The 13,278-nt window shown below is 41.7% G+C and overlaps 1 protein-coding gene across 3 annotated transcripts in view; it reads right to left on the bottom strand.

Moving 5' to 3' along the window:
* Positions 1-13,080, bottom strand: part of GPHR (Golgi pH regulator) — a 35,668-nt gene extending 22,588 nt beyond the window's left edge. For all 3 annotated transcript variants that reach the window (XM_037423177.2, XM_037423178.2, XM_075892985.1), the window contains exons 1-7: positions 12,901-13,080; positions 12,131-12,190; positions 10,852-10,955; positions 7,750-7,856; positions 7,094-7,198; positions 1,920-2,040; positions 776-856 (exon numbers count right to left, since the gene is read on the bottom strand). In XM_037423177.2, coding sequence (XP_037279074.1) covers positions 776-856; positions 1,920-2,040; positions 7,094-7,198; positions 7,750-7,856; positions 10,852-10,955; positions 12,131-12,190; positions 12,901-12,942 — 620 coding nt within the window. In that variant the 5' untranslated portion in view covers positions 12,943-13,080. The remainder of the gene's footprint in view (positions 1-775; positions 857-1,919; positions 2,041-7,093; positions 7,199-7,749; positions 7,857-10,851; positions 10,956-12,130; positions 12,191-12,900) is intronic.
* Between the last annotated feature and the right edge of the window lie 198 nt (positions 13,081-13,278).

The raw sequence follows: 13,278 nt of genomic DNA, 5'->3' as shown, positions 1-13,278 counted from the left end.
GAATTTTTACATACTTTATGCAGAAATGTATACACATAAACGAGACAAACACGGACAAATTATCACCAGTGTGTCTCAAGTTCACTGCTCATTTCCAGGAGTCCATAGCCCGCTGTGACCGTGAGCCATGGTGGTCCTCAAAATACCAGCAATTAAGAATCTTTACAATTGGTGGAGTGTGTGTGGTATTAACCCTTGTTCGACTGTTTATTTGTTGAAACTTGGCAAAGTGCTAGGACCAACTACCAGAACAACAGCAAGTTTTATGTAGAGTGCTCTCAATACCTCATTGGCGTTCTACTAAAATTGAAGTAAACTTTTCCATGACAGAAGTCTGTGGCCTCAAGTGCAGCACAGTTACAGGCATTATCAAGTGTTATAATTTTCCTGGATATACTTTCTTTTTCTGGGGCCCAGTAGAAAGATTGTGAATGGTATCTTTTGTACCCCTGGTATACAAATGAAATGAGGACTTCATTAAAAAAAATAAACTCTCAACACAACAACATGCAAGAACAATGTAGCTTTCTTATTTCGCCTGACTGCAACATCAACCAAAGCTAAAGACATTTTTTTTCCTTTTTTTGGCAGCAATCAATACAACCAGGTTTTGCATGCTGAATTTTTAGTGCCACCTCTAATTTTAATTTTTTTGTGTGTAATGCACATAGTCAAGATATAATGATAGGAAAGCACTAATAAGATCACTGTCTCTGAAAATGCCATTATAACATAACTTAAAAAAAATAAGAGAAAGAACACAAGCAGCCCCAACCTTTTCTTCTTCATGATGATCACATCAAGTGTCTGAAGGAGTTTCTTCTCCATGTTTTGCACATCAGTGAGAGTAACTACCCTGTAAAATTTGAAATCACACAATACATAAGAGCATATACCAATATACGTGTCATTGTAGAAGTAACAAAAATAGTGTTGTGAGTCCTGAAGCAATAACTGGCACAATCCAAGAGAAAATTTTCAGAACTAGCGGTGCCTAATCACCTATAATCAAGTTTCTTGCAAAGTGTAGCACAAAGAAAATTGACAAAAGAAAAAATACACCGTGTTTTATATGAGCCATTATTAGGAATGTAATGCAAGGTAGACTTAACAAAGGTCGAATTATTGACCTTTCTCAGGTCAATAATTTTAAAACAAAAACATTTCTATAGTTTAACAAGGCATAATAATTAATCATAATAATTTTGTTAGATGAAAACAAATACACATGAACATGAGTATATCAGGTTGTTATCTTAATTGAACCGCTGTTTAATTTTCGTAGAAACAATGCAAAAGTACAGCACTATGAGTGCACTGAGATGATTCACCGCCATATCGCATGCCTGCCTTCATTCGCACATAGAACATACAACTTGAACTTGATAAAAACCTTACTGCAACCTAAACGCCAACGCAATAAATGCGTCTGGAATGTCCATATAATTGCTATTCAAATAAAAATGGTCTGCGACGTGTTTTACAATACCAATGACTTATACAGCAAGGGCCATACTTACATGACACCATATTCCCTTTAGCAAGCTTCACCACTATACAAGGTATTTACTTCTTAAAATTCGCATAGTGTTTTTCGGAGTTCAATATTACTTTTTCGGAGAAAATAAGCATTTTATCGTAGTTTATATATTACTAATCCCCAAATTTGCACAAATTCACGCCTGCTTTCTCAGTTTCTATGCGGTTAGGTGTACTAGCAGTGAACAAAATTATAACTGCTCTACAGTTAAGTGGGTCCTACGTGGTCCAACACCTATCATATGAATTACCAATATACTAAATTATCTTGCGATCCCCTTCAGATTCCATATATTCAGGTTAGACCGTACACTTAATGCCATTTCTAACAACGTGCATGCTCATGTTCAGCCCTATGCACGATTTTAGCTGCCACTCACCTCATAAAGTAGGCCATGGAGGTGTATGGGTAGTTGACTGCACCAAATCCGGAGAGCACAGCCATAAGCGTGACACCCACAACACCCACACGGCTGATGACTTGCTCAATCGAGAGTATGCCTGAAAAGAGATTGCACCTGAAACCATGCTCAGCAACAGGCTTGTTACAGCAGTCGCACCATATACGGTATTATCCCCATGCCATCTGTGAATCAAGAAACCTAATGAACCCATCAGCGTACACAGAAACTGGCAGCCTCTAGTCCGTTCGCAGTACCAAATTACAGCATGAAAGAGTGCAAGGCTTGTCCACAAAATAACAAGATTGGGTCTGGCTAAAAAGAAAAGTATAGATATGATTGGTACACATTACAGTCGAACACGGATATATTGAACTCGAAGGAGGTCGCAAATTAGTTTGATATATTAAAAAGTTCAATGTAAAAAATATAATTCTCGAGAGCTAGCCTGTAGCCGATCATCGCCTTCAATAGGTGCATTCAAGAACGGCAACTAATTCCGCACAAACGCCGCAACAGAACGATTTATTTGCATGAAAAAAAGATTGATAATCTTGGCCTGCTTCTTCATTTTTTAAATGTTAGAGACACTAATCATGATTTTATCAAGGCTGTCCAGGTGCGACAGCCAGATTTTTTTCATGTGGCCGATACAACGGCGAATGAGGCCGAATGCTGCTGCCACTTCAGGGGCAAAGTACGCGCGTATAGCCAGCACCTCGTCCACACGATCCTCCTCATCACATGAGCTGTCAGCCTGGACATTGCAGTCCGCTTCCACGAAGTCCTCCGCAGACACTTGGTGTGAAACTGCTGCCGGGGGGGGGGGGGGGGGGGGGGACTACAACTCGCGAAACTCGTCCTCTATGCACTCATCGTCATCATCTTCACAGGTTTCTGCAAGTTTTATTGTCTCAAAGCCTGCTTTGTGGAAGCAGTTGACCACTGTGTCCATCTTCACGTCTCGCTAAGCATTGAAGTTCTCCGCGGGAGAGACTTTCCATAGATTTCCGGCTACTCCGTCATCCACTGGTTCTAGCAGCGTTCGATATATCCGAAGGTAGGTAATAATACCCATCAATATATACATGCGAATTTCTATGCTTTTTACAAAGGAACTTCAAGGGGATAATTTGTGAGTTTCCTATACCCGAAAATTCGACATATGTAAGTTCGATATAACCGAGTTCGACAGTATTAAAATTATCCAAAATAGTCTACTCGGTTGTCGACACACTGCTGCCATTGTGGTTCCCGTGTAGCAAAGGCTCCGGAAAGTCAGCGTACATGACCTTTCTTGGAGACTACGTTAGAGCTTAGTGGAAGGCAGGAATACCGTCGCAAAAATGACATTTCATGCTTCTCCCGAGCAATGAAAACAGGGACAAAGTCAGCCAGGCTCACATCAGGGCTGATGCAGTCCTGATAAAGACCTGGTATAAGCCTTGGCCGACATCTTCCTGTTCCCAAAGCTCAAAAGAAGCCACAAAGGTCACTGTTCCAAAGGTATTCCTGCTACCCAACGAGCTGTCTCAGTGTCTGTGAAAAATGTCACGACAGTTGACTTTGATATATGGGGTTTAACGTCCCAAAACCACTCTATGATTATGAGAGACGCCCGACAGTTGACTTTGAGAGACCCTTTGCAGCACGGGAATCACATTGGCAGCGATGTATCAATGCCCAAGTTGAGTACTTTGAAGAATTTTAACTACCTGTACCAATTGAAGCAATACTGAGAAATGAATTTGGTTGTAACCCACGGCAACCTTTCAGAACTCTAAAAAGAAATTTTAATAACTGCACATGTCTAATTCTTCTGGCAGCACCATATTAATTTTTTGGTTCACAACCTCAGCCATAAGACTCGCGGGTGTACCATGATTCATAACTTCACTTTTATGCGACAGCACTACAGTTCCCCAGAAAATGTTAACGACTTCACAGTGCTTTTATTCATGCACAAGGATTGCCATAGATATGCCATTACATATAATTAGGGTTGTTCGTTTTCGGGTAAAACCCGATTTTACCCGATTCTTGCACCCCGAACAAGTTTCAGGAGAATTGGGTTAAACCCGATTTCTCCCCGAATAAACCTCCCTGTAGCGATCTGCACAATCGTGAGTTGCTGCTAACTCGTGTTGATGCTCTTCCCCTTCTCTTCTCACCACTACCTGTCTCCTTTGTCACCCCTTTCTCCTCTCTAATCTTTACATCCCCTCTCTCCTCTACACGCACATGCGTTAGAGCGTACATGCACCCCCCCCCCCCCCGTAAAAAAATGCTTGCAGAAGAAAGTGGGAAACACGTTTGAGGCCGGCCACGCTTCGAGTACATTATGAACAAATTTAGGGTGAAAGAAAAGCAAAGAAATCTGCCCCTTTGCCCACTGCAGATTAGTCTCGGGTATGTGCACCTGCTTCCAAGAATTTCACGCAGAAGGGACGGGTGACCAGTCGGTGGGGGAGAGATTGAGCGACGAAGAAGCCAGCCATACCCTCCCCCAGCGTCCAACCCCGCGCGAACGCCCCTCACTCTCTCGCGCGACACGAGACGAGACGCATATCGCCATCCTCACTTAGCATTACCAAGCGCGTCTTGTGAGCGCAAAGCCACCGTCGCGGACATAAGGCGGCACCGGAAACTTCAGCGTGGAGATGGGAAGAAAACGAAAGACACTGGATGACTGGTGTAAAAAACATGAAGATCTCCAGATCACAACGAAAGACAGTGAAGGCACCCGCACTTTAGTGTGCAAATATTGCAACACCAAGATGGTCACCGATCCAGCGAAGAAGCCCTACGACCAAATTCGTGAGCATCTAATGTCATCTCGTCATAAGAAGTTCAAGACGGCTTCCAAGGAAGCTGAGACTGCGGGAACGTCTCAGCAGACGCTTTTTGATATGTCCTGTAGACAGCGTGCGAAAGAAACTGAAGCGGATGACGTTATCCATGACTTTGTTCGTGCCCTAGCGTACAGCGGAATAAGCATGCACCAGGCGGACGGACCGCTGGGAGACTTCGCACACAAATACTGCAAGGCCGCGAAGACCATGCCAACAGGACAAAGACTTCGGCTGAAATACCTGAAAGAAGCTTTTGACAAGGACATGGAGAAAATCCGCGATGATATGCAAGATGTGAAAGTGAGCGTCATCGTCGATGAATCCCCAGACATCACTGGTGTGCCTACCATCAACACTCTCCTGTGCTACTATAGCCAGAAAAACGTGAAGAAGCACGTTGTTCTGGTCGACGTCGACAGGGTAAATGCATCGAACAGTTACACGGTGGCCAGCGCAGTCAGCAAGGCACTCCTGACGGTTGGCAAGACGTGGAAAGACGTTGTGGCAGTAGCCACATACTCAGCGGAGTACATGCGAAAGATGGCTCGAGAAATCTGTCAGGCTGAAGGGATCCAAATCTTGCATGTGAAAGATATAGCACACCTTATTCATGTGAGTGTTGACAATGCCATTTCTTTACCATGCATGTCTGATGTTCGATCCGTAGTGATCAAGTTTGGAGCGTTATTTAAGCACGCTAACAAGCTTTACCAAAAGTACACTGAAATTTGCTCTTCTAATGGCCTCTTTGGACCTGACATTAAGAAGCCACATTCTGTTGTCCCGAATCGATGGCAAAGCTTCTACAAGGCACTTGTGGTAGTCGTAGAAATGTGGAGCTCGTTAACAGAACTTGCTGAAAGCTCGCATGATAGCAGCAAAGTGGAAGCTATTCGAGGGATACTTTCTGAAAAAGAAGTTGTTTATGCGAAGGCAATCTTGATGAGAGATGCACTCGGCCCACTTTTGGAAGCCCAGAAAACGCTTGAAAGTGGGAAGCTTTTGATGCCCAGCTTTGATCACCTGGTAAACGTGAAGCTGCAGCAGATTGTCGAGGAGCTTTCGGCGATGATCGGTAAAAGCGATCAGGCCAAAGCTGTTTTGTCTATGTTACCCAAGCGCAGCGCTAATTTAGTAAAAACATGTTCTGAAGAGTTCTGCACGAAACTCGCCACAAAATGGCGCTGCACTCTTGGACGGAACGTCTCAGAAAAAGAGGAAAACCAGCTAACTTTTTGGAAGTTGGGAGCCGCCCTTGATCCGTTTCAGAAGCGTCTGCTGGGGCAGTCATTTGAGGACTACCGACCTCTGTTCATGTCCGTAACCGACAATGTAGATTCCCTTAATGACGAGTTCAACCAGTATTTGCTGGAAGCGAGCCCCACAAACCCAGCTGTCGAACTAATCGAGTATTGGCATGACTCTACTTCTCGCTACCCAAGGCTTGCAAAAGCTGCACTGACATTGTTGTGCCTAGCTAATGGTAGCTGTGATGCGGAGAGAACTTTCTCCCAGCTGAGATATGTTCAACGACCGGACAGATCTCGAATGGAGACTGACATGTTGCGCATGCAGATGATAATGTATGTCAACAAGGACGTGTAAAAAATCGATGACCAGATTTTCGAGAATAAAATGTATAATTTTTAAGAGTCAATGTTTACTGATTCATTCATTTTCAAACACCACTGATTCATTTTCAAACAAACACAAAACTTCGGGTAGTATACTGTATTTGCTATAATACTCTGGTGTCTGTCCCAATTACCAGCTTGAAACACCAAATTTAACGTGTTATACTTAAAAAGCCCGTGATACGTTTTGATAAGCTCAGTGTAAGTTCTGATAAGTACAACCGTATATTTAACCCGAAAAAACCCGAAGGAATGGTTTCGCAAAAAAACCGATTTTTCCCCGAATATCAGTTTGAAAAATACCGCCCGATTTTTACCCCCCGAATTTGAAAAAATATAAAACCCGAAAACGAACAACCCTACATATAATGCAAAACAGTGCACCACTTTTATTGTTTTCAAGAACTTGCTTGGCAGATTGCATGCAACATGATTTTATTATGAGCGATGTACTTCTCACACTTTTGCTTTTCTGTGAATGTTGTCATGGTACAAATTGTGTGAGTGCAAATGCGGACCTGACATTTCGAGCTTCACGGAAAAATACAAGTCGCAATTTTTACCATGTAGTGTTCTCATGACCCTATGAAATGTATCGTCATGTGCAATGCCTTAATTGCAGTCAGAAACAAAGTGAGAAGACAAAGTTAAACAAGAAGAAGCATACCATGTTTTGGGCTTAGGATTGGGAACGGGTCTCCAATCTTCCAGAATAAATAGACGAACACGAGCCACGCACCAAGTGCAAGTGGCTTGACGAGCCTTGCACGCACTGCACATAAACATATGTAAGGAATAGATGAACAGCAGCAATGACTCACTGTCAAGATATTTACTAAATACAACGTAAGAATGAACAATCTAAAGGCTAAATTTATATCAAAGCCAGCTATACCACTTGCCATGGTGCAGTTAGCTGTACCATCATCCATAGGCCAGCGAACTCACTCATGAGTAGACTCGCACAGACTCAGATTTATTAGACACAGTATTTATTGTTAAGCAGCAACTAGAAAAGTTTCTGGCGTAATGTCGAGTGCGAATATTTGTGTATGTGATAACTGGTAAACAAAAATTGTCTATTGAGTCCCAGACTGAGCGACTGATTGATTTACTCATTGACAAAATACACTGTTAAAAATGACTTTTTGCCTGGATTACAGTAGTTTCTTGTTGCTCCCTTTTTTCTGCATCTATAGCTACTGCAGAATCTAGATAAGTAGCCTTTACCAGATTCCCGCATGAGCATGATAGGAGTAATAACTCTTACATACACAGGTGAGCGAAAAAAAACCACAAATAAGTTCGAACCTGCATACTCACCAAAACGTGCATTGCTGATTATAAGATAGCCAATATAAAATGGAAGGAACACTATCAGCATAAACAAAATGGCGTACAATCCAAGCTTCCAGTGGAGATATCGAGAACTGAAAAAACAGATAGTAATACATAATGATGAATACACATTCATGTATGACCGCTATAGCTAGTACATGTGCTATAACACTATCACAATGCAGAAACGAAAAATTGGCTCCTTTAGGATACAGAAAGCTTGACAAATCAAAAAGCAAGTTTAGTAACTAACGACATAAGGCCATAAGTTAGGAATAGAAAACATAAATAAAAGAATGAAAGAATGAACTCTCTCCCACAGACATACACACAGAAACACACAAACGTGCTTCAAGTGACATATTTTTTACAGTGTTACACGAAGTGTCTAAACTAATTGGAACCAAGATAATAAAAACTTGATGTGAAATGTGACAACAAGAACAACATGACTCTCAGGTCATGTGTTACATAAACTACAGTGTTTTATTGTGATAGCAATTATAGAAACACCATCAGAGGTTTTTCGCCATTACCATCATGTCTTGGATATATATATATATATATATATATACACACATATATATACTTTTATAAAAGGTTCGAAGAAAAATAAAAATAAGTTTGAAAAAAACATTAAAGTACCCGATTCTGAATTTAAACCACAACCCATCGCTCCACCATGCTCTTCATTAGACCACTCTATCATGTGTCATGCGTGCGTCAGTGAAATAACAGCGAGCTATTTATATACACCATTTACCGACGGCGGTACACGGACTTCAGTGGAGCTTGAGCGAGTTTTCAATCGTGCAACGCTGCAACATTTCCTCTCAATTTGAAAACTGCCCTAGAGACGTGCATGCAAAAGGGGCCTTTTTCTGTACGCACTTGTGATGTGCAGCAGAGAAGAAGAAAAGAAACATGTTTTATCCCTCAATCATAGGAATCTGTAGACAACGAAAGCAAAGACTGTCCTTACAGAAGTAGTTTATTGTTTAATGTACATTCATATAAGAAAGCTTGCACTATGTTTATTGGTGTTTGACAGCTATAACACTCCTTAAGGTGAATGCATCTTATTTAAAACTTAGTCCCATATCTCCATTCCAATGACTAACATTCACGAATAATGATTAAACAAACCCTTGCGGTGATAGGTGTGTGTAGGACCAGAGAAAGCGATGTGACAGCCAGAATAACGGGTTTGATTGTACGCCGAACTTGGGCTAGGGTTACCTACTCGCGACATGGAGTTATTGAATGCCACAGCCCAACCAGAGAGAAAAGTAATGGGCGTTGTGTCTTGTCTATTGACCAGCCACGATTTTTTGGCAGGACGGCGACGAAATTGAAGTTAAATCCAGACGAAGCAAGTGCATAGCAGTGCTATTTTTTGCTATGAATGAATGCTATGAGCCACACTGACACTTCAGGTAAGATCACCACCTGGGAGTGTATTTGGCATTGACAAAACCACACATGCTCCTATTAGAAGCGCGCCGAACGGGTCGGACGCTTAAAAATGACGCTTTAAAGGAACTAATTGCGAATGCCACAGTCATGATGTATTACTGCTCTTTAACAGGAATGCTGATAGGACTGTGGTAGATATAAAAGAGGTATATTTTGAAGGGTACAAATTATGTTACCGTGGTGCAGCGGATACCGTGCCTGGCATCTGTTGCCGCACTCAGATGTCACAAGCCCAACTTCTGATGGCGGAACATTTTTGTTTGTCTTTTGATCGTGCGTATTTTTTCGTCGTCACTTCCGCGATGGAAATACGTCATTGAAGTCTTGGTGGGCCGCGGCACAAAACACTTTCGTTTAAAAAAAAAACAACAGCAACAACACCGGGAGCACCTTGGGTCAGGCGCCACTGCGTGGCAAGAGACGCAGAGGGGTCTCTCTACTTGCCACAGTTTAATAGAAAAATTAATATCCAAGAGCATTAGGCTCTGCATCGTTGCAGCGCCTTGCTCAAACACAAAGACGTAACAACTGTGAGAGTTTTTAGTTTACGCTTGCCCTGGTGTATACCTGCTCGTTCTTGTTGAGTATTCTTTGTGCTTCAGCAGTATGCTAAAGGTATAAAACTCCTTGTCCTTATTCGTGCGACATTCCAGTTTCTTGCTATCACAAACATTGCTTTGCCCTCCCAGCGAAACTGCGACTTCCTAAATAGGAGCCACGCAAATTTTTTTTTGACAAATAAAAGCTAAATAAATGGCTCTACAATTACTAACAAAAATCACTGATTGATTAACTGATCAAGTGATTAAATGCAAAGGTGCTCGAAAATTTCAACTTGTGTGAGTTGGGTTAACAGATCAAGGAGGCATCAATATCATGCAGGCACCTTCCCTATTGGTCCACGCAGATTGAACAACTCGGTATCAGTAAATGAGGATGATGTCACCTCTCGAACATAGTTTACAATGCTATTAATTTGCACATCACACCAAATAAAGAGGCACTGCATGGCTTTTGAAGCAGCAAAAAATGAAAATTGTGCAGTGGAAATTTATTCATTGTGATAAAATATAAAGTTAAACAATAACAACAACAAAAAGAAGCTTAAAGAAAAATGCTTTCATGAGTGCTAGTTCAATATCATTATGCACTTCCACACATTGCTTCGATCATCCAAACACCACTTGGTGAATGAAGTGGGCTGGGGAGTACTGAATATGTTTTCTCAATGAAAAGCTTTCACTTTTAAATTGATTTCGTCAGACCAACAGGTATCACACTATTCATTCAGTTTGAGCTAATCAGCTAATAACAAAAACTGTTTGTGGAAGATTTCCGATGACTTTTTGTTAACAACTTGTGTCACGTTAGCTAGGATACCATGCATGACAGTTTTATTTGTAAAACTGTAACAGTAGATAGTGTACACCATTTCTGCCAATTTCTGCCATCGTACGTAGTACCACCGTCATGGATTGTATATTCCGAAGGCTTCAAACTTATCTTTCTCCCCAATTCAGACATTTTTTATTTAGTTTTTTACAATTTTACATAGGTGTGCTATGTTGAAGCGCATAAACAGGAATGGCAAACAAAAAACTCAGTACTTACCTTGTGTCAAGGAAGCCCAGGATCTCAAATATGATCAACTCAAACATCGTGCAAGACAATGAGAAAGTTATAGAAAATAGTAGCTGTACAGAGAGGTGATGAACCTGCATAGAACAGAGAGAAGTCAATGTTTTACAAAATATCCTGTAGAAGACGATTACCTTGGTTCAATATTAATATAATACCTGGGTTTTTACATCCCAAAACCACCATATGATTATGAGAGACATCGTAGTGGAGGGCTACGAAAATTTTGACTATTTGGTGTTCTTTAGCGTGCACTGACCTCGCACAGTACACGGGCCTCTACCATTTTGCCTTCATCGAAATGAGAACGCCGTGGCCGGGATCAAACCTGCAATCTTTGGGTCAGCAGCCAAGTACTGTAGCCACTGTTTCACTTAGGCGGATGATGGCAATGGTTTCTTGCAAGACACTGTGCACACTGCTTCAAATGAAGATTTAGAAACTATGTGCTAAGCTACAAGTAGAAATTCTGTTGTATTACACTTGAATCTGCTACAAATGACACAAGATGAGGAGAAAGGTTGATCAAAATGATGAAGTTTAAACATGCAAAGCTTTAATCATTCAAACGTAAAAGCTATGAAAGCTTGCATCACATAAAACTGTAGATTCATCTTGACTCGCTGTCATTTTTCAATACTCATGGAAAGCTTGCTAGAGAGGAGTTTCGGTACTTTAACGCGCTTGAAATATTTATCGGCAGAACCTGAGCCCTTGCTCACCGCACCAGAACGGCCGTAGCAACTCAATTACCACAGCGGGTAAAGGCAGACAGGAAACATCATTTGAATGCTGCCTAGAAGCAGAACTTATTACCTTCAACTCTATCTTGCTTTGAAAAAACTTAGCAAAAGTAGCTTGGCACGCAGCTGGGTTTTTATCAGCAGCACTAAAATGAACTGAGCAGCATTAAACTAGTCATTTCGTAGGTACAACTTTCCAGCACAGTAGCCGATCACAAAGATACGATCAAACTTTTAAGATGATGCAACAGAAATGGACAAAGGTGAATGTAGGTAAGCACCAAGGCGAACCCCAAGTCACCCAGACGTTTACTTTCGAAGTTCAGTGCGTTGTTTTGCTAATAATATAATCAGGCGACATAGAGCCACCTTAAGGGAACCTGCTGATACAGTGGTACACGTAAACAATTAGAATCAGCTTTATTCTGATGTGCTGCGACCATGTTTTAAAACACCCATTCTGGCATTTCTACTAGTAGTAGTTTCTATTGTACACATGCGTAAGTTACCTCATAGTCTTTGAATAGCTTCTTCATAAAGAATACCCAGCCGCCCGCGAAGAACACCACCTGAAAGGTAAGGTTGAAGTTATGAACGTGAAACGTAATGCACTAGTTAAGCATCAAAACCAATACTCAGCTAATACAGAGGACAATCAAGCAGGTAATAAATCGACTTATGATGACCGATTTTATGTTGAAAGGGCTAGAGCAGCAAAGGGCTAAGTTTTTTTTTTTTTTTTACCGCAGCTATTACTCGCCTCCCATAAAATTTCGCACATAGGAGTCGCCCTTATTTAGGTAAAAGCCGTAATGAAAAATCGACATCGACACATTACAAGCCTGCGTCGGCATATTGGAACTAAAACCTCTCGACAGTTACAGAACCAGAGTTGACTCATCTTCACTGAAGCAGCTGCCATTGAACTCGGCACGACTTACGTCGAACTGTAATAGTTTACTCAATCATGACGGACACGTCTGATTTTTTTTCCCTTTTCTTGAATAGCCGCTATAAAAGCTACGTGCACTTGAGCTGCCTGGGTTGCTGTCTGCACAAAGAAAAGCCTTCTTGTCGAGGCGCTGGCTCCAGCAATAATCCCGGTTCAACTTTTCTTAAAAATAATTATACAAAAAGCAGTAAAAGAAATGAGAGCAAATCAGACGTAACTATAACTTCTGATTTAGACTTTCATGGAGTAGACAACGTTGAGGGAAAACATATTACGTAAACTCGATCGCGATGCCCAATTTCGCGACACGTAGGAACGCTGACGTACTTGCGACACGGTCACAACGACAAAATCCGCTAATAGCGACATGGTTCTTCGTCGAATCCCCCTGCAACTTGGCGAAGGGCAGTCGTATCTCGTCTTTCAAAGGCGTAAATGTTTGCTTAACCTTCGACACCTCATTTTGACGGACGTTCTTCCGCACGTCAAAACCGCCAGCCTAAATGCAGACAGCCGAATCTCGGCAATGTTGACACCAGTGTCGCCAGGCGACGGCTCCTCTTACGACGTTTTTAGACGACGTTTCTGGTTTCGGTTTCCTCGCTGCTACGTCATGCATCGTAAGGATCACTCCGTGGTAAGGATTCATCGGTTCTTTTTTTCTCTACGTTTTTCCTCCTTTGCCGCGCTGATATGACCTAGAGT

This window comes from Rhipicephalus microplus, chromosome 4 (genome assembly GCF_043290135.1).
Source record: "Rhipicephalus microplus isolate Deutch F79 chromosome 4, USDA_Rmic, whole genome shotgun sequence".
NCBI lineage: Eukaryota > Metazoa > Arthropoda > Arachnida > Ixodida > Ixodidae > Rhipicephalus > Rhipicephalus microplus.
This window is presented reverse-complemented; position numbering and strand designations above follow the sequence as displayed.